Source organism: Anser anser, assembly GCF_964211835.1.
Source record: "Anser anser genome assembly, chromosome: 19".
NCBI lineage: Eukaryota > Metazoa > Chordata > Aves > Anseriformes > Anatidae > Anser > Anser anser.
This window is the reverse complement of record NC_139740.1, coordinates 4,331,999-4,351,266: the sequence shown is the minus strand read 5'-3', so window position 1 is coordinate 4,351,266 and position 19,268 is coordinate 4,331,999. Positions and strand designations below refer to the sequence as shown.

Below are 19,268 nucleotides of genomic sequence, written 5' to 3'. Positions count from 1 at the left end.
TAGTATTCTCATGTGAAGGGCACATAAAACCTGTTATATGTGCAATTAATATTCTTGGCATTTTCATAATAAATATTCTGACTTATCAGAAGATTCCCCAAAGCTTTTTAACAAGTCACAAGGTGCAGGGTGGCAGTCTCAGCAGAACCATCTGCTTGGTAAATGCAATGTGAAGGATTTGGAGGTCTCCTCATCATTACGCTGATTTGTGTTTTCATTTTGTCTAATCAGGCTGGCATGGAATACAAATGCTTAGGTGACAAAGCAATCTTGGTTTTCCTGTTATTGTATGCCAATAGGGATGTGACACACAATGGTTTTAATGGCTGGAAGGAGGGAAGGAGAATCTTAAAGGAAGAAATCAAGTAGAATAACTGAAATCCATCATGCTGAAACTGTCTTCCGCCTCATTATTTCTGAAGTTGAAGCAAAATGAGAAATGCTTGTCAGCTGAACCCATTGAGCAGTACTTCATCTTTCTCCCCACTCTTCTGTTCCTTGGTGCCTGTCTACCTCAGTGACTCTGAGGTTATTGATAGCTTCATGCCTTATTAGACCATCTCTGAATGATATCAATAGCAATTATTTATTGAACAAACTCAGCTGAGCTTAGTTTCTAGGATGAGACTGTCACCACAGTCTTGTTTTTTTTGTCAGTGTTGTTACTGTTTGAGAAGCTTTTGGTAGGGTAGTACTTGGGACAGCAGTTCTTAACCTTTGTCTTTGTGTCAGAATGTGTTTGGAGCCCTGCTCTAATTGGTGTTCGACTTCAGGGTTACAAACGTAATTAGGCATAATGGTACTTACAATAAACTACTCTTTTCTTAACCCTCAGTTGCTTAGAAGTATTACTTGGATTGGTTAACTTAATTTGTGTGTGCGCAACTTCAAGAAGTAACTTTTGCATACTTAAAAATGAGAGAGGAGTGACAAAGCTTACGTGAGTGTTCTTAGTTTCTTCTATTCTTCGTTTCTTCAGTGCCTGGCGGCTTCCCCCGCTTCGGAGGTTGTGGCAGGTTAGCCAGCTCCACGGTCCTTTTAGTCCATCATCCGACCAAATGATGGTAACTTGACAATGTACTGTGCAAGCTGACCTCATAAGTGATTTGTGACTCTGCTAGCCTATAGACAGGAATTCAAGACCAAGTGCATATAACTTATGAAATCATTCATGCGATGAATCATTTCGTGCCTGTTCCTCAACCAGCACCATCTGTTAGAGCCCTATTCCACAGTTCTACTTCAGTTTAAACTCCACCTATTTCTGGGTAGTTGTGAAATAAAAAAAAAATCCTTTCTGCTTGTCTATTTGGTTTTATCCTTTAGATGCCATACTTACTCCTTGTGCAAAACTCATAAATGCGTTCTGATCTTGAGCACGTTGCGGTGTAACAGCGCTGCTAGGCGGTGCGTGGCTTTGCACGGTCGCTGGTTTTTGTCACTCACGTCTGCGTTCCCCTGGAGCGTTGAACTAAGAGTTTAGCTCCACTGTAACTGCTACCAAGCTCAACTGCAGGAGCTCCTTTTTCCTCCACCCTCCTAGTACTTAATTTCCTCGCTGTGTTCTGGTGAAGAAACAAGTAGGAGCAAATGGAGAGAAGTGGTGTGAGGGGCTGGTGGTGTGCTGCTCTTCGTCGTCAGTACTCCAAGGCTCACGTCACCAACACGGTTATCAACGTGCATCTCAGTGCAAGCTTCTGCTGCTTTCCTAGCTTCCTTAACCAGGAGCAATGGTATCATCTAGGATCCTTTGCTTGTCTGCCCCTGATGCTTTCAGGTATTTGGCTGCCTAGATACTCCTGGCAGCCTTGGTGCATTTTCCTCAGTGGCTCAGAGTTGCAAGGTGGCGTGCATCTCTCTAGGCTGCAGTTTCAAAGAGCGAGCGAGGTGTTTTGCATGTGAATGGAAGGAAGCTCATGGCTTTCCAAACACTGGGGGCATTAGGATTCTTTTTATTCCAGGGCTTTTTTTTTTGGCAGGGTGGTGGTAAGGCCATCAGCTGGTGTGTAGAAGGAAAATTCAGAAGAGAAAGCAAAGCAAAGTGATCCTAGCTTTGTCTTTGCTAGTAAGGAGCTTGGGGAAGTTCTCAGGCTGGGAAGTTTTTCTGTTTTTTGTTTTAGGAAGATGGTGTCAGAATCATCCTGAAGTTGCAGGGTTAGTAAACAGAAAAATGATGGCAGCACACTGCAGGAACCAGGTTCTCCATCTCGGAGATAGCCTCGCTGACCTGCGGCTGCACACAAACACGTGGCACACAGCTGCCGTGGTACCGAAGCACCCGGACGGTAGCCATGGGTCACCATCTCTTGGAGGTTCCTTTTCAGATCCAGGAACCTGAAGAGCAGTACGTGTCATCTGCCAAACGTGTTGGTGGAAGCTGCTCCAAAGTACAAACCTAGCCTTTGCAGGAAGACATACGTACACGTGGTTATACGTGTATAAAGGCCCAGTCTGGCTTGTCTCAGGAGACATTGTGCCTCTCAAATGCACTGACCTGTGAGTGGGTCTGCATGGACAAGAGGTCATCTAACACCACCTTATGTGGCTTTTCAGAAGGAGCTTGCTAATGATCCTTACAACAGGCTTTTGGGTAACTGCAATGTGGGGAAAGGCCATAGCACACCGAAAGGACTGGCTGAAGACCACCCAGTCCTATTCATTCTTTCCTGCTTTTTATGGCTTGGCAGGGTCGCTGCTGAAAATCCCACGGAACATATGCTTTTGTTCATGCTCCTTACAATTTTTTTTTCCTCTGGAAAAAGAAGGGGTTCCGTGATGAACCTTGGCTTACATTTATTTTTGGGGTAGCAAAAACAAGAGCCCAGTGTGAAGGACTGTATCTCAGAGCTTACAGCAGTCAAGTGGCACCTGGGATGTATTGCGAGGCATAAGCTTACCTTAGTAGTGTTGGAGCTGTTACTGCTTTAGTAGGAGCTCTTGGATGAACCAGAGCTGTAGCAATCTAAATTCATTGGTCAGCAATAATTACATCTCAGGTGGAGAATGGGATCAAACCAGGGAATGCTGTGCCCTAAACTTGAATACACTTGTATCTTCGGTGCTTTGTGCAGCTCTGGCCTTTCCCTGTCTTGGGAGGAGAGGAAATAAGACGGGAAAACATTCAAAGAACAACACGAGTTATCAAAATTGCATTCAGCATGGGAATGATAACTGAGGTCAGAAATAACAAGTCTAAATCTGAAATGGCACAGGGAGAGGGAACCGTGATCATGCCTCCCACCCATCTCTTCCTATGCAAGAACAAAGGGTCATTAATTGAAATTCACCAGCGACATGTACAAAACAACAAAAACAATTTTTTAACAGCGTAGCTAAACCGTGGTAGTGTGTGCCTCAAGATACAGCGGCTGCTGAAAACCTATGCTTGTCAAAAAAGCAACTTGAAGAATTCATAAACTTAAAGCCTGAGGTTGACGGATCAGGAAGCTGCAGGAGGAATTGCTGGCTACTGGGAAAGTGTTCTGGGGAAACATCCTTACCTGTTAATTTTGGTTGTACATCCCTGCTTCTACCTGTTGTTGGAGTGCGATACTGATTCGGTCCTGGTATATCTGGCTAAATCAGGAAGCTTACCTGAAACCTGCATGCAGAAGAGCCCAAGGTTGGGGTGTAACAGCCTGCGCCTGCCTAACGCTGGTGGCTCTGGAGCATGGTGGGCGAGCGGGTGCCCCACTGAGCAGTGCCTGGGGTGGCAGGAGGCTGCTCGCAGCTGGCTCCGAGAGCTGGCGAGGCTGTCGGAAGCTGTAGTGCGGTTCTTAGTTTAATGCGATGGCACGGAGCTCAGTTACTTGTTCCTGGGGTCTTTCCGTAAGTATTATTTCTCACTACACTGAAGTGTTAAACTGGCCATGAAGAGGCAACTGGTGAAATGGCATTTTCTTTTCTTTAAATAGTTCTTCGTGATTGCATTCAACATCTCAAAGGAAATAGATCTAAAAGATTAGGTTGTTCTTTTTGCCTTTACAAAACCATAGGAAACATCTTTAGCGTGGGGATGAAATCAGAGTTGTCAAAAATTATTGCAGTGTTATCAATTTTTCTTTATCCTTGTTTTTTTCACTTCCCTTTCTTATTGAAGACTAATGCTGGAAGAAGCAGCATTAGGTGCTGGAACTGGGAGGAGAAAAGCTGTAGCTGAAGGGAAAATGCTGTTCTTTCCTGCCCTTCATAGGGGTGCACCAGGAGACTTCTTCCCCCCTTCGTCATGCATCAGATTGTTAGGTGGAAGCGATATTAAGCAATGTAAGCAGCATTCAAAGTTATTTTGTGACCGGTTCATGAGCATTTCTGATAGGGAAGTATTTTTTTTTTTAACTTATCAGCAGATACAGAAGACTATCAGATGATCCTCTATTCTTCCAGAAGCAGCTGTTTGCATCAGGTCTGTGTGCTCAAGGGGGAGAGAGCGAGGGAAGGTTTCGAGGCTTTGCCCCCAGTGACTACCATAAGGAACACGCGTTGCTTGTGTGTAGTCAGTAGTCAAGGGAGAAGTGCCTGCACACGTGCATGTGAGTAAAAGCTCTTTTGGCCATAAAGAAATGAGCATCTTGGCAGTTGTTTCATCTGAAGGCAGGATTTAGATTGTGAAACTTCAAGTTGCTGAGGTGAAGAAGTTTGAGAACTTGCAGGTGATGTAGGTGGCGGGGGGGGTAAGTGTAGTGTTTGTCTTCAGCTTCTGGCTTTCTTTAAAAACTATCAAAACCTAGGCTTCAAGGAAATCTGTTTAGAATACAAGAAGGCAGCATTAACTCGTGTCCTCTGAGGAAGGGATGCCGATGTTTGGCATTAAAGACTACCCACCCACCCCTTACAATGTTAATTGGTGACAAAAGCAACGAATCGCTGCAGAACACTGGTGGGTGGTTGCCCTCTACCCTTCTGTACCTAGAAGATACCCTTTAAGCACCGCAGTAAGCACCACAGTGCTGGGGTCTCAAGCTCTCAAGCTATTGTCTCTTGAAATTCCTTATGGGACAGTAACAGTGGCTCTTACAAGTTCCTTAGGACAGTGTTTTGGAATTTGGTAGTGTTTGGTGATTCAGAGGTACAACTCAAGTCCATTGCTGGAGAATGGAGATGTGGGAGGCCTGTGCACCAGGTCTGAGACTTCGGATGGTTTCAGTGAAACACATTCCTCAAGGGGCTGAGGACAAAAAGCCAAACCGCTGGCCACGTGGTGTTCAAGTCACAAAGCCTGGCTATGTCCTGTGATCATACTTGCTGTTTTTCCGAACTTGTGGAGTTCAGGCAGAATGAAATAGCTTAGGAAGAGCCCACTAGAGTGTGTGTTGGTTCGTAGCCAGTTTTGCTAAGTGGTTTGTGCCTGCTTAATTGTTTGGGAGGGAGAGGAGCAGAAGTAAATTAGCGAGCCTAAATGACAGATATGACTGCTCGAGGACCTCCTTGAATCATTGTTTCGGTTGACAATGTAACCTTTGTCTAGACAAAATTGTACTACATGGGAAACAACAATTTAAGCAGGGTTGATGGAGATTAGAAACCACTGCTATGCTGAGTACTCTACAGCCTAAATAAACCTTTTCCAGCTTGTGGTTGCCAACTACTACTAATCTTAGGTTACTTCTAAGCAGTATGCAAATATAACTGAAAAGTGAGCACAGGGATGGCCTGAGTCGGAGATTTAGGAGTTGCTCATTTCTACTGGGAAAGCTCGTTGGGAGCCACAAATCAGGCTGGGAACTGCTCATCTGTATCATCTGAGGAGCAATAAGCATAAACAAGTCCTTGCAGCTCTAGCTGGGGCAGTTCAGGAACTTGCTGCCTTACGGATCGTTAGTGCCCTTCAGCGAAGCTGCGTTAAACCCGTGTGTGAGAACCAGTCGTCGGCTTTGCTGGGGGTTCAGCGACAGGAGTTGCTCTGGCTGGCCCGATGGGCTCACTGCCATGGCGCTGGGAGCGCTGTCCCAGCCGAATTCGGGTGGTGCTGTGCTACCGGTACCGGCAGGGCCTTCCCCTGGGCCCTCCCGCAGCACGATCAGCCCGTGGCACTGCACCGTGTCCCTCGCCTTCCTCCGCGCTGAAGGCCAGTGCGCGTTCTCCGCTCGCCTCCTGACCTGCTGCAGCTGCCCTGTTCAAAAGCCCGAATAAACCTGGCGTTACCTTACAGGTCGGGGGGGTTTGCAAGCATTATAAACCCATAGCTGCTTGAATGGCTTTGTTGGGGAAGGAACATCTTCTCTCTTAATTTCTTTTCACAGACATAGCAAATCTGCTCTCATTTCTAAGCTGGGCCTACCGAGCTTCTCTTGCAGTGCTAAATAAAGCAAGGGAAGGACTGACAGCGAAGGCACAATGTTTGAGCTTCTTCAGACTTAGAAATTGATTTTTATTTTTTCTGTCTAGTCCTCACTATCTGGTGTATAATGGAGAATCAACCCACGGTTTCATTAAGTGGGCAGGACGTAGTCTGACAGCTATTTGTTTTCTCCTTTTATGCTGATTAAGCCCTGGCTAGCAAGTCTGAAAACAAATGCCACGGTTTTTCTTTAGGAATTTGGGTAATTTCAAGCTAATGTTGCCAATGCCTAACACTCAACTTCTAAAATAGCTTCAATTCATAGCTTGCTTCATTCTTCCAGGATTTGATGATGCTGTGTTAGGTTGGCTGTTTGTGCGGCAGCCTGGGCTATCTGGGGTGAGGAATAATGAGTGTGGTCATGAACTCTGCTGCAGACGTGCGAGAAATACTTGTATGCAGCGTACGGTTTGCCATAAACAAGTTGTAGGGTAAACCATGGCTGGGGTTTGACTGACCTCTACCATGCTTCATTTAATAATAATTAACTTGAGGTACTTAGCAGTCAGTCAGCAAGCAAAACTGAAGCGTGGCTGGTGTGATTTATCTCAGACCTCACCTCTTCTAGAGCAGGGGATAGAACCACAGTTCTTCATGGCTTTTTTTTTTTGAACTTCACAAATTACAGGAACCTATGTGGTCTCTTCATCAGTGTGCCTGTCCCCGTAGTGATGAGGTGCTTTCTCAGCCCTTCACGAAAGGTTTGGATCTATTTGGAGCATGCCTTGGCGTACGTGTATGAAGAACACAAGAGGCCGGACAGTTACTGGTCTGTCAAAAGTGGTTTGTGGCGGTTCCCTGCGACAGCTGCCTGGCTTGTAGGCAGAGGAAACGTAGCAGACACAGTCTCCCTGTCTTGTATCATGTTGTGTGGGAAAGAGTAGGTAAACAGCCATGGTTGGGAATTAGTAATTGATTTAAGTACAACAGTGCTGTTCGCTCCTGTCTTTGAAGTGGACGGCACTGGGCTGGAGGACGAGGTACGGTGTAATTCTTTGTGGACTGGTGTCTGAGCCACTCCGGGGCTTTCCAGTGAGTTGTGTGGAAAAAGTGGGAGTGCTGATGAAACTAAACTATTAAGTACAATTATTCTAAATCTTTTAAAGCCACTGGGTAACAATGAGGAGTGGGAGTGCATCTGAATTTGATCTTCTGGTATAAACTGCAGCATTACACATTTTAGGACAATTAAGAGAAACTTGCAGAAATTCTTACTAGTTTCAAAGCAATTTGACTTAAAAGTAAGAACTTTCAAAATATGAATAAGCCAATGGTGACAAGAAAGAAAAAGGTAAATGCAGTTTCAGGGTGCAATAAGGGAGATACTTTTTCCCCTAAAGATAAAGGTGCCGGTGCCCTTGATCACTTTTAATCTCCAGCAGTTCCTCCGAGCTTGTAGAAGGTTAGTGCAACTGTCCTAGTTGCCTTTCTTGAAGATGGCTGTGGTATATCCCTGTGTCACCTGAACCTCCTGAAGAGAGAGAGTAACCTCCCAGTGACGTGGTCCAGCACCCTTAGCACTGGTGGATGTGTCCCGTCGGGTCCTTCGGGCATGTGTAGGCTCAGGTTCCTGAAGTTGGTAAGGGCTGATTAAATTTAGGTGCTATAGCTTGTAGCATCAGCTTCATAGTGTTAGCAAATTACATGCTTTCTAAAACATTCACTTGCATGCTTAATGGGTTATTGTTGGCAAAATACTGGGTTCCTATAAACTGCCTTTGTCTTTGTGGAGTTGCAGAATGTACACCGAAGAACGATGACTAAGCTGTACGTAGCAAAGGCTATTGCACAACTAAAGGTAGAGGTGAAATGTAGGATAAGCAGTGCTATGGCAGGAATCTCATGGGGAGCGTAAGTGTCGGGTATATTTGGTCTGCAGTAAGGTAGGTCCTCAGCAAACCAACTTGTGCCTGTCAGTCTTCCTGTTATGCTCTGGAGATGTTTGTTGCAAGTCGCTTCGTAGTGTTAAGTGTTTGATAGTTTATGGAGTAACTAGGCAACATTTTAAAGATCAACACAAAATATAAAGGCATGCTTCATCTCTGTAACCAGATCTTTTTCCATGCTTATCAGTCCAGTGGGACTCTTTTTGATTTTAAAAAAGTTATTCAAAGCTTGAAGTCCGAGAATGGCAAATTGTCAGACCACCTGTCTCCTTTATAATTTTGTGTGGCTTTTGTGACCCAATCCTGTGAATACTCTGCAGCAAAATCTGTGCTGATGGGAAGGTCTCTTTCCTGGAGGCAGTGACCCATTTTCACTACAGTTGTCAGGAATTCAACTTTTAAATCTCTTTGAATTGACTGATATTTGAGCCTGTTAACCTACAGTAGAGGACAAATATCTATAGAGCTTCCAAGCCTGACAACATCGACAACAAACAAGGGAATTAGTGAGGTTATCAAGCTTGTCTAGGTTTGGCTATTACACTTGAATATTAAGTGCTGTCTAAAAATAAAGCCCTCTGTTCCCCCTACACCACCACCCCTTTTTGGGAAGATAACAATTTGTCCCATTGGAATAAATCACAGAAGTCCCCCTCTCCTCCCCGCCAAACAAAGCAGCAGCCTTGTTAGCTATGCCTGCTACAGAGCCGAGGCTGCTCACTACGGGGCAGGTATTTGATGCTGTGGAGAAATAAATGGGGAGGCGTGTCAGAACGGGTGACCTGGAGGAGTCTTGGGCTTGGCGTTGGGGGATGAGCCTCGGTGTAACCGCAGTTACAGTGCCCCCTAACCTCCTGCTGTTCCTGCTGGTGGAGGGAGGGGTGTGTAGCTCCCCGTAGCTCTGTCTTTAACCTGTCTTGGGAAAGCAGGTTAAAACTTTTGTGTTTGTCCTTTTTCTAACTAACCTTTTTATCTTGGCACGCTTTTTTCCCATGTTCCTACCGAGGTGTTCTTAACCTCGATGCTCGTCAGTGGAGAGGGAGGCGCCGGTCTCTGCTCCCTGGTGACCATGACGGGACGCAGGGGAGCGGCACAGCGCTGTGCTGGGGGCTTCGGACTGGGCCTTGGGAAAAACTCACTTTCTGTCAGGGTGGCCAAACACTGGGGCAGGCGTCCTAGCGAGGTGCCTGATGCCCCATGCCGTCAGTGAGGGCTTTGGGGCAATTCCCTTGTTAATGCCCTGAACTTCTGGTTAGCCCTGAAGAGGGCAGGCAGGTGGACCAGACGGTCTTTGTAGGCCCTTTCCAGCTGAACTGTTCTCGTCTAAATAACGACCAGAGGCAGAAGGGAAGGCGCTTATAGAAAGCGTGGGGTGGTTCTGAGGAGGTGAATGTTTGTATGAAAGCCACTGGATTTCACGGTGACAGTAAATCATATCCAAGTAATGAGCTACATGAAATCTGAAAGCAGATAATACAGCTGTGGAACTGTTCTGATAAGCGTGTGGCTTTGGTAACATGGTAGCTCACAAACTGGGCTTTTTAGTAGGGCTTTTGTCGTTCACTATGTGGGGTAGCCCCGAATGATTCTTCATTCATTCCGCATCAAATTGAGATGGTGGATCCAGGTGGTGGCTGTATTTTGGTGTAGTAAAGGGTAACCAGAGCAAAGGCAGTTGTAGAGGGCGGGCATCTGTTTACCTGCAGGCTGCTCTGTGGTAACATTTCTGTGCCTACAGCGCTACTGCCTTTAGTTTTGTTAGGAAACGTGAAGACAGATTCATCCTTTTCTGTGTGATTATCTTCTACCAATTTATGAATGACTGTAGTGTGACCAAAGCAGAACCAAGTCAAGCTTTTAAGAAAAGCTGCTTTGTTAAAATACAGCCATTCCTTTGTAGGCGGGCTCTATAGCTTTGAGCTATGACTTTTCTGAACATCCTGCCTGAACCAATTACCCAACAAATGTACGTAATGGTACATCTGGAACCTTCCCCAGAGTTAACGGGGGTTTTGTTAGGTCTAGTTTGTTATGGGGGAAATGTTCTTCTATGGTTTGGAGGGAGGGAAGAGGAGGAGTAAAACATGCTTGTATTCTAACAGTCAAAGCTTATTTTATGTATTTGCATGGTGATGTAAACACCAGGATCTGTTCTTACGAGATACTCAAGCAGGAAAGTGTGGCGACTCTTGCAGCCAGCTTTGTCTGAGGAGCTGCCAGCTGTCCCCATAGGAGCGTACTCTGGGGAGATGTGAAGTAGGTTTAAGGAGAGTATAGGAGAAAAATAGCTTTCAGAGCAGCAATTCTTCTTGTCTTTGTTTTCCGGTAATTCTCCTTGGCCTCTCTTTGAAGACTTGGAAGCGCTCAGCGCTGCCCGGCATGCCTTCCCCGCTGCGGCAGCCTGCACCGGTGAGGTGGCTCTCGGCCGGGGAGCAGCAGGTGGTAGCACAGCAGCTGGCTCCTGCCTTGGGGCGTGAGGCTTTGCTCCGGGTGGGGGAGAGAGGAGAGCAAATGATGAAAGGTGCTTCAGTGCCTGATACCTCCAGGTTCTAAATGGGTTAGTGGGTAGCTTAAGCTGATGTAGGGATTAGCTGTTCCCAAAAGAAAGGCCATACATCACCACATCTCACTTATGCTGGCTACTCTTTTTTTTTCCCCTTTTATATAATTTTTCTGATAGGATTAGTTTTCTGCTGGTGTGAGTCCCTGATCTGTTGACCACAGGCCAGGCGACCACCCTCACTAGCTCAGAGGATGCAGCAGGAACACGTGCTTGGGATGGAGGAGATGACACCTTCAGGTGGCAGAAGCCATCGGGTTGGGGACTGTCTGCAGCTCACCCAAGGCAGGGAACGTGCTTTTGTGGGGGCTTTAGAGTGACCGGAGCGTGGGCTGCTGCTGGAAGGGGGGATTCTCTGGCTTTTTGTACGTGAATTCCAGTGACAGTGTGGCAGTGCTATAAACTGGATGCTCGGGGTGCTGGGCTGGTTGAAAATGAAACTTCATTAGCCAGATCAGCCGCTGGCGCTAGCGGGGTTTGCATCTGTGCAGTTGGTCCCTGCTTCAAAGGGGGGAATGGGATGGAGAAACGGGGCAGGGGAGGCAGAGACACCAGTGGCAGCTCAAGTTGACCAACAGCCCTGGGGAACTTTAGGCTAAGGCTATTGTCAGACTGTGTTTCCTTCGTGCTTCCTAATTCTTCCCTTTAAAAGAACACGTTACTCTGTAGAAAGCTTATTTCACAAGCAGAAATTTGAACTTTTTTTTATTCTTAGACTGCACAATTTTGGGACTTTTTTTCCAAATTTACATTGCACAGGTGTACTATAATATTTTTAATGTTAATCTTTGTAATTTGAAGACCTTGAGAGAGATTTACATCCCAGCTGTATCCCTCCAAAGTGAAGCAACAGGTTCCAATGGGACTTCCTTGTTCCTTTAATAACGAAGGGTTGGTCTGAGGGTTGCGTTGAATGGAGGTAAGAGGGGGTGCAGAGGCCTGGGCTGCTGCCACTCGCTTGTCTCTGTGCCTGTATTTGTCTGAGCAAAACTGAGCAGCTGTGTTGGGTGAGCACCTCCAAGCAGCGAGCTGGGATGCCTTAGCGTGTGGCCGTGCCTGCTCGGGGACAGGGCTGTGCTGGCGCGGCAGGAAGGCACATGGGGTGCCCTTTGCCTGGGAGACTGGAAGCTGCTCGGTTGTCCCAGCCTTCGGATGAAATGTCCTGGGTCCCGTGGGGGTACCCTGCAGCACGTTTGTGCTGGTGCGAGAAATGGTGTTACTGAAGCTGTCTTAGAGGTGCTTCCCCCCGCCCAAACGGTCTGCTAGAGCACGTACTGGAAGTGTAAAGCACTCGTCGTGACTGCCCGGAGTACCAACCATCGCAGACCGAAGCATCCTCACCTGCTTCTGTGGAGCAAGAGAGACAACTAATGCCATGCTTACCCATACTCGTCATGAGACTGACTGACTTGTATTTCCTAGGTCAGTTGCTATGAAGGTTGGCAACGCAGATAGTCTAATCTGTTCTGCTTTTTACTCCTGAAACTTGCTTATAAACCCCAAGGGATTTGTTGGTCTAGTCTTTACGTCTTTCTGCAGCTGTCTCGTGTGGCGTGTTATCTCATGAAGGCCCAGTTAGTTCTGGGACTGTTTTTAAGAATCTCAATGCTTATGTGGAGATGTGTTTTCATAATATTTTCATGTTTCCATGAACAACCACCTCAAAATTCTGTGGCATTTAAAAAAAATTAAAGCTATTAAAATTATTGCAAGGGTTAGCAGATTATTTTTTTAAGACTCAGACACATTCTGTCATAATAATCTGTTTAATGGGCTCACTGTTGCACTTCAAGTTGAAATTGAATCAAAAAATCAGTCTTTTAAAAATATTGAGATGTGCGTCCAACGTGAGAAACGCAGTTCTTCTCCCCTGTCCCAGATGATGAGTGTCCCCGCGGTGACCGATAAGGGTTGAGTTCTTCTGGGACACAGGCTAGCAGATGTGGCCAGTGCTCTGGGGATGCTTTAGGAAAGGGCCCAGCTGCTCTGAAAACAGACCCCAAAAAGACCCCAAATTGTTTTGTCTGGGGGAGGAAGAAATCAAAGCAAACAAACCGTAAATCACTCTTCCCTGTTAGTCCCTTTGCCAGAATCTTGTTCAGAATGAATCCAGGGCAATGGGCGCTTCTCCTCTGGGACACGAGTCAGCCAGCACTTGACGAAGCGGCGTCCTGAGCCCTCCGGCTGCACCGCCGTCACTGCAGTTGGGTGCTGGATCTGGCCGTTAGCACGAGTGATCAGAACTTGAAGCTCGTGGTTGTCTGTCTTTCTTTACTTCCACCTTCATGGCTTGTGACTTTCAGAGTCCAGATGGAGACAGTAAAACAAATTTGCAGTAACAAATTGGAATATCCGCTAACTTCCTCCAGACCTGTGCCAATTCAGGCTCCTCGACATAGAGAATGGAAAAGGTTTTCTGCACTTGCTGAAGTTCCTGGTAATGATAAAATACCTACAGCTGTCTGGACTTTCAGACACGCTTCAGGACAAATTGGGTTGGAAAACTCATTTATACAGTGCCTTGCATGTTGTGGAGCACAAGCTTTGTGTGGTGAACTGACAGGCAAAATGTGGGATCATACAGAGCACTAACACATGCTGCTGCTTTCTATTGAACTACTTTTGTTTTCAAGGCAAATGTTATCTGTGTTCTTAGCATTTTAAGAAGTAATAAACTAAAGAGCTGATGTTTAGAAGAGGTTTTATTATTTGACAAATTGCATTGGCCTAGATGCAGTGACAAAATTGCAGAAAAGTTATTCCTGAGGAGTCAAAAGGGACAATTGAATTGTCACTTTAGAAAATGTCTCTGAATATTAAAGCAAGAAATACCAGCTTTGCACTCATGGTACCAACTTGGCATTTGTTCAGCAGTTTCTTCTAAAAGAAGAAATAACTTGCGTTGCCCTATGTTATCTTGATTTTGCTGGCATACAGTGTTGCCTGTGAAGTTTGTGAGTCAGGGTTAGCTACGAGTCAGGGTTAGCTACGAGTCAGGGTTAGCTACCCCTGGAATCGGGTCAGGGTCAGAAAGTTGCTCGCTTTTCTAGCTTGCCCTGACAGCTGGCTGCATGGTGCGCCTGAGTACTGGAGTTCTGTGCTTCGTCTCCTGCTGCTACCAAGAAGTAATTTCTGACTGGGCTTGCAGGACCAGCTGCCCTAAATCAAAGCCAGAAGAACGAAAACCTTCAGGCTATGCTCTTAGTATTTCTGCTGTCGTACTCCCCCTGCTTTTGCTTACTGTCAGCTTTTAGTTCCTGCACTCCGAGGCTTTGCCCTTCCTTTTTGGTGAGTCTGGGCAGAGCTGCTGTGCATCACACAGGTGGGGGAGGTCCGGTACCATCCCCGCAGCCTCGCTGGGAATACTTTGAATCTCACTTCTTTCCCACTTTCGCTTACGTGACTTGTGCTCCCTGCTGAAGCATCACCCCAGACCGTTTGAATGTTAGTTGTCTGTGCAGTGGCTCAGAGGGATCGCTGGTATTTCTTGCCACTTCTGAACAAGCAGGTACGAGGGGTTCAAAGTACAGCCCTGTGCATGTTTTAACGCTTTCACTGGGAAAGCACCTTATACTTTCCTTCATACTTGACATTAAAATGAAGCCTAAAGCTTGCCAGTGGTGCAGTCCACAAGCGCCCGCTTTAGCTAGCTGTAACAACATGCAGTAGCATCTCCCTGCTTTGAAAGTCCTTGAATTCACGTCCTTCAAACTTTCTGTTCACAGACTAATTGAAAGTGCAATGTTTTGCTGAGACTAGGTCTTTTTTTGCCCTGTCTGCTTTTTTTAGGTGCTTTGTCTATACAAAGGTAGCTGTTTGATCTAATGCAGTTTGGAGCTAGAAGAGGGGTCTCAGCTCTCCCTCCCACCAGCTGAAGTTTTGGGGCGGTTGTGTCCCGATGTGTTTTAGGGCACGGAGTCAGCCGGCCACAAATCGGACCAAAACCCAGCACGGTCCAGGCCGCACTCCTGCTCACCCCGGGGCTGCCTGATGCTGACCTGAGCACTGGCACAGCTGGAGGAGGAAACCAGGACGCGACGGCCCCTTCACAGCCCCTCTATTTGCCGTGCACCCGCTGCCTTTGCCCGTCTCAGCCCCAACCCCGGCCTCGTCCCTGCATCAGCAGCCCTGCCGGGCTGTGCCGAAACTCCCCTGCTGCTGCGGGCCTGCTCTGGGGCCACACCAGCACTTCTCAAATCCCAGGGGCTTGGCGGGCAGCGTCAGGGAGGGAAATGCAGGTCACTTGCTGGCTTTTACACGCTGGCGAGGGCTGAAATTCTACTTCAGCACCGATATTACACAACAGTGTTACGAGCTCGGCTCGCTTCGAGGGTAGGGTGACTGCAAAGCTCTGCAGTAGCTTACAGCGCGGGTTAGCAATAGCTTCTCTGGACCCAGTTAGAAGTGATGTAAAAATGGTTTGCATTACTGTGCTTACCTGAAGTGATGATAAATATGTTGAGGCTGTATGTATGAACATAGATCTGTTTCAGAGCTGTTGAGCATGTTGGAGAGAGGCCTTGTAGCAACTGAAGCTATTCGTCGTATTGGGACTGGAATCTGTGTCCTAGAAGGAATTCTGGTCATCGTGTTGCCTCTTGCTCCCTTCCTGTGCTCCATCACAGCTCATGTTTGAGGAAAACGGGTGGTGGGCAGCGGGGAGTCTGATACGTGGACCCAAGATTTACATTTCAACAAGTCAAAGCTTGATTGTACTCATTGTAATGCAATCCGTTACAAATGACCGATTGGGAAACAAAGCGTGTGAAGTCCTTAGTTTGCAGGAGGCAATTGTGCTCCTCTTGGTGTAAGTGACAAATAGCTGAAAACATAAAAGCAGCAAAAACTTTGTGATGCAAATTTATGAAAAAAAGTTGAACTCATCGAAAACTCAGGCTCAAGCAGGGGAAGAGGGCACCTCTATCTGAGATGTTTTACTTTCTGCAGGTATACTTGAATGTTTTGATTATATAACTTTTAATATGTAGTGTATGATGAAATATGTTCTGTAAATATCCTGTAATTATGAAATACCTCTTCTAGGGTATAACTGACCTTCAGGCATTCTTTTCAAAGGTCATAAGCGCAGCAGTGGGAGTCAAAAAAGTGCTGAGCCACACCGTGTTGGGGAGTTAACTCTGTTCAGTGTTTCCCTGGATGTCCTTTTGACGAGCCTGTAATGAATAAGCTAGATCATGGAAGCACTTCAGGCGTGCATGTTAATTAAAAAGAATGAAAAGCACTAGAGGAAAGCTCTTGCTTGCTTGAGATATTCATCCTATTTCCAAGTAGTCATTTCTGGTCATTAGTATTGTGTACATGAAACTGTTTTGCCTCTTGCTTGATGCTTAGTATTTGAAATTCTTTATTCAATGAATTTCAGATGAGACAGAATAAAAGATGTAAGGTCAGCTTTGTCTGAAAATGTTTAAAAAGTACTGTGCATTATTATGAAACTTAATAGAAGATTTTTGTTTCATGACGTGGCAGAACTTCTGTGAATGTCTAAGGTGGTGTTTGTTGGGGGGTGTGTGTGAGAGCTTAAATAATTAAGCAATATTATTAAAACTAGTCTGAGAGTGCCCTTAGAATTGTTAAGCTAAAAAGCTAAATTATCTAAATATTCCTTCCAAAGAAACTGTCTTGTAAATTAAGGGATAACAGACACAGAACTATAACCGTGTTCATTCTTGTTTTTGCAGACCGTGAGGACCAATCAATTCTCTGCACGTAAGTAAATGCTTATTTTCTTTTGGGCATTTTGGGAAATTCTTGTTGTCAAAGGGGAAGGTCTCAAGTTCCAGGGGGTCTCTGGTACAGCTGTGGTAGTCCCAGTCCTGTCTTTAATCTTGTCAGGCAGTGACTAATGGTTAATGATGTAGCATGAAGTCATGTTTTATGTAGGGAAACACTCTTTTAATAATGTAATTCACCTTATTGAAGGCTTTATAGGCTTATGTGGCATTTAAGAACTGTAGTTTAAAAATGTCAGTTGAGATCTGAATCAGAAATAATCTTTGAAATGTACGTATCTGTCTGAAATGCTGTATTATATCTACTCTGTGTGTAGCCCCTCAGGGGGACGTGAATCAAAGTTGGTCTAGAAACGCTGCTGAGCAGCAGCGTAGCCTTGGATCTGCTTCAGACAGGAGAGCTCTGAACAAGCTGCCACTCGGTTTCCTTCCTGCCTCCTCTGTGTGTGCCTGAGTTTGCCCCCACCCAGGAGCAGATTTCTTGCTTCAGCTGAAGCTTCCTGGGGATCTGGAAATGAAGTGGTGTGCGAGTCAGAGCAGCCGAAGTGCGTGTTCTAGTTCGTGCCACCGCTGAGCCCGTCTGTCTTTGGGCTACTGTTGGAAGGGGCGAGCCAATTTGCTCCCCCCTCCCATGCAAGCTGTGTGTTTCTGCTGCCGGTGAAGTTAGCCCTGGGAGCTGGCACTCAGCGTAAGCCAGTTTGGGGAGCTAAGCTAGCAGAAAACCGACCTTAGCACAGAACGCGGCTTTTTAATGGTAGGGTTCTCCAGGCCTGCACCCTGTGCGAAGCGCAGAGTTGGGGAAGTGTCCGTGTTGATGGCAGCCTGGTGGCTAGGCTGCTTCATGAGAACCCACCCGGAGTACTGCGCTCAGCTCGGGGACCCTGCTGTAAGAAAGACATGTTCAAGTGAGTCCAGAGGAGGCCACAAGGATGCTCAGAGGCTGGAGCACCTCTCCTGTGGAGCCAGGCTGAGGGAGCTGGGGCTGTTCAGCCTGGAGAAGAGAAGATCCCGGGGAGACCTCACGGCGGCCTGCCAGTGCCTGAAGGGGGCTGCAGGAAAGCTGGGGAAGGACTCTGTCAGGGGGTGTGGTGGTAGGGCGAGGGGTAGTGGCTTTAACTGAAAGAGGGGAGATTTAGATTAGATATGAGGAAGAAATTCGTTACCATGAGGGTGTGAGCCTCTGCCCAAGGCTGCCCCAGGAGCTGCGGGTGCCCCATCCCTGGCAGTGCCCAAGGCCAGGCTGGGTGGGGCTGGGGGCAGCCTGGGCTGCTGGGAGGTGTCCCTGCCCATGGCAGGGGCTGGAATTAGGTGGACTTTAAGGTCTCTTCCAACCCAAACCATTTGGTGGTACAAAACCACTCCATGGCTCAGTTCTGGAACTGTTTGCAATTAGCAGCCTTGGATATAACTTGGATGTGCTCAATTATCTGAGGGTAAGGGAAGACGTGGTAGCTTGGCTGTGTGATCAGCCGACCATGCTGTGTGCCAGCGTACAGCAGCTGCACTGAGGCCATAGCGTGAGAGGATGCCAGCTTCCTGAAATAGCTCCGTGGTTAGGTTGGGTACTGGGAGGAGACCTAGGTTCAGTTTCTGCCTTGGTGTGAAGGGATTCAAATCTTCATCTCCTACTTCCTACAGACGTGCCTTAACTATCAGATTGTAGAGAAGACTGAAGATGGACCCTCTCAACCTACGCTTTTTTTCACTATAGATATTACGAATACAAGGTGTTTAGGGCTGGGGGATACAGAAGCAAGTACAATTCTGTAGTAAGATCAAGGTTCACCCAGCTAACACAGCCGTGTCTAGGTCTCTGGTCCCTGCCCCTAGTAGAACTTGTGGCTTTGTGTTAACTACTTTCTGTGCAATGTACAAAACAGCTCTGAAAGCGGGGATAACATCCCAGAGTGAAAAAGGCCTTGTCCTCTGAGTTTGTGGATGCTGCACTAGCATGTGCTTGCCTCAGGTGAGCTCTGCTGAAGTAGCTTCATGTTTTTTCTGTGTCTGCATGAACTTTGTACTCTTCAACATGGTCAGCCGAGGTCAGAGTGGCAATGCTACAGGATTTAGTGAAGACCTGATGTGTTTGTAGATCAGAAAAAGGCTTTAAGATATATTGTTTTCAGTTTTGTTATTACCTCACCTGTAGGGTTAATGTAAGCTCTCAATCCTTCTGGACTGAAAAGGCAGTTGAATCCTGTTTTATATCTAGTGCAGCACTTCAACATGGAATATTTTGGAGCTTGTGACAGGTTCCATGTCTTGGCTACCAGGCAGTTGGTAAGCTGCTTAGTTGTACATCCATTTGCAGAGAGAAACACAGACGGTGAGGAGGGGACACGCTTTCTTATGGCCAGACCTCAGAAGAGGGTGACCACATCACTTCTGAAGCCTGGAGTTGCTGGGGACTGCTCTGAAAGCCGTTATAAGATCCTCAGAGATGGTCCCACTTCTGCTGGATGTCAAGTATTTGTTAACGGATTTACTATTCCATCTAAAATCCCAGAAGCAAGAAGCAATGGACAGTAGATCTCATAAGGATTTCAACACTGTTCTGGAATCATACTGCAAAATGTAGTATTGAAACTGTTACTACCATGACTCTGGACAAGTTTTGCTACCTATAATTTGCTGTCTTGGATGTACCAATGTTAAGGAATAAACTTAGCAGACGTGTGGCAGTGTCTGACAGAAGCTGAGTTTCTGAGCAACGAATTCCAGGCTCTGTTGGC

General features: G+C 46.5%; 1 protein-coding gene across 2 annotated transcripts in view; it reads left to right on the top strand.

The window, feature by feature from the left end:
- Nucleotides 1–19,268, top strand: part of MYH10 (myosin heavy chain 10) — a 103,134-nt gene that overhangs the window by 21,379 nt on the left and 62,487 nt on the right. For both annotated transcript variants that reach the window (XM_083805034.1, XM_083805033.1), the window contains exon 4: nucleotides 16,486–16,513. In XM_083805034.1, coding sequence (XP_083661160.1) covers nucleotides 16,486–16,513 — 28 coding nt within the window. The remainder of the gene's footprint in view (nucleotides 1–16,485; nucleotides 16,514–19,268) is intronic.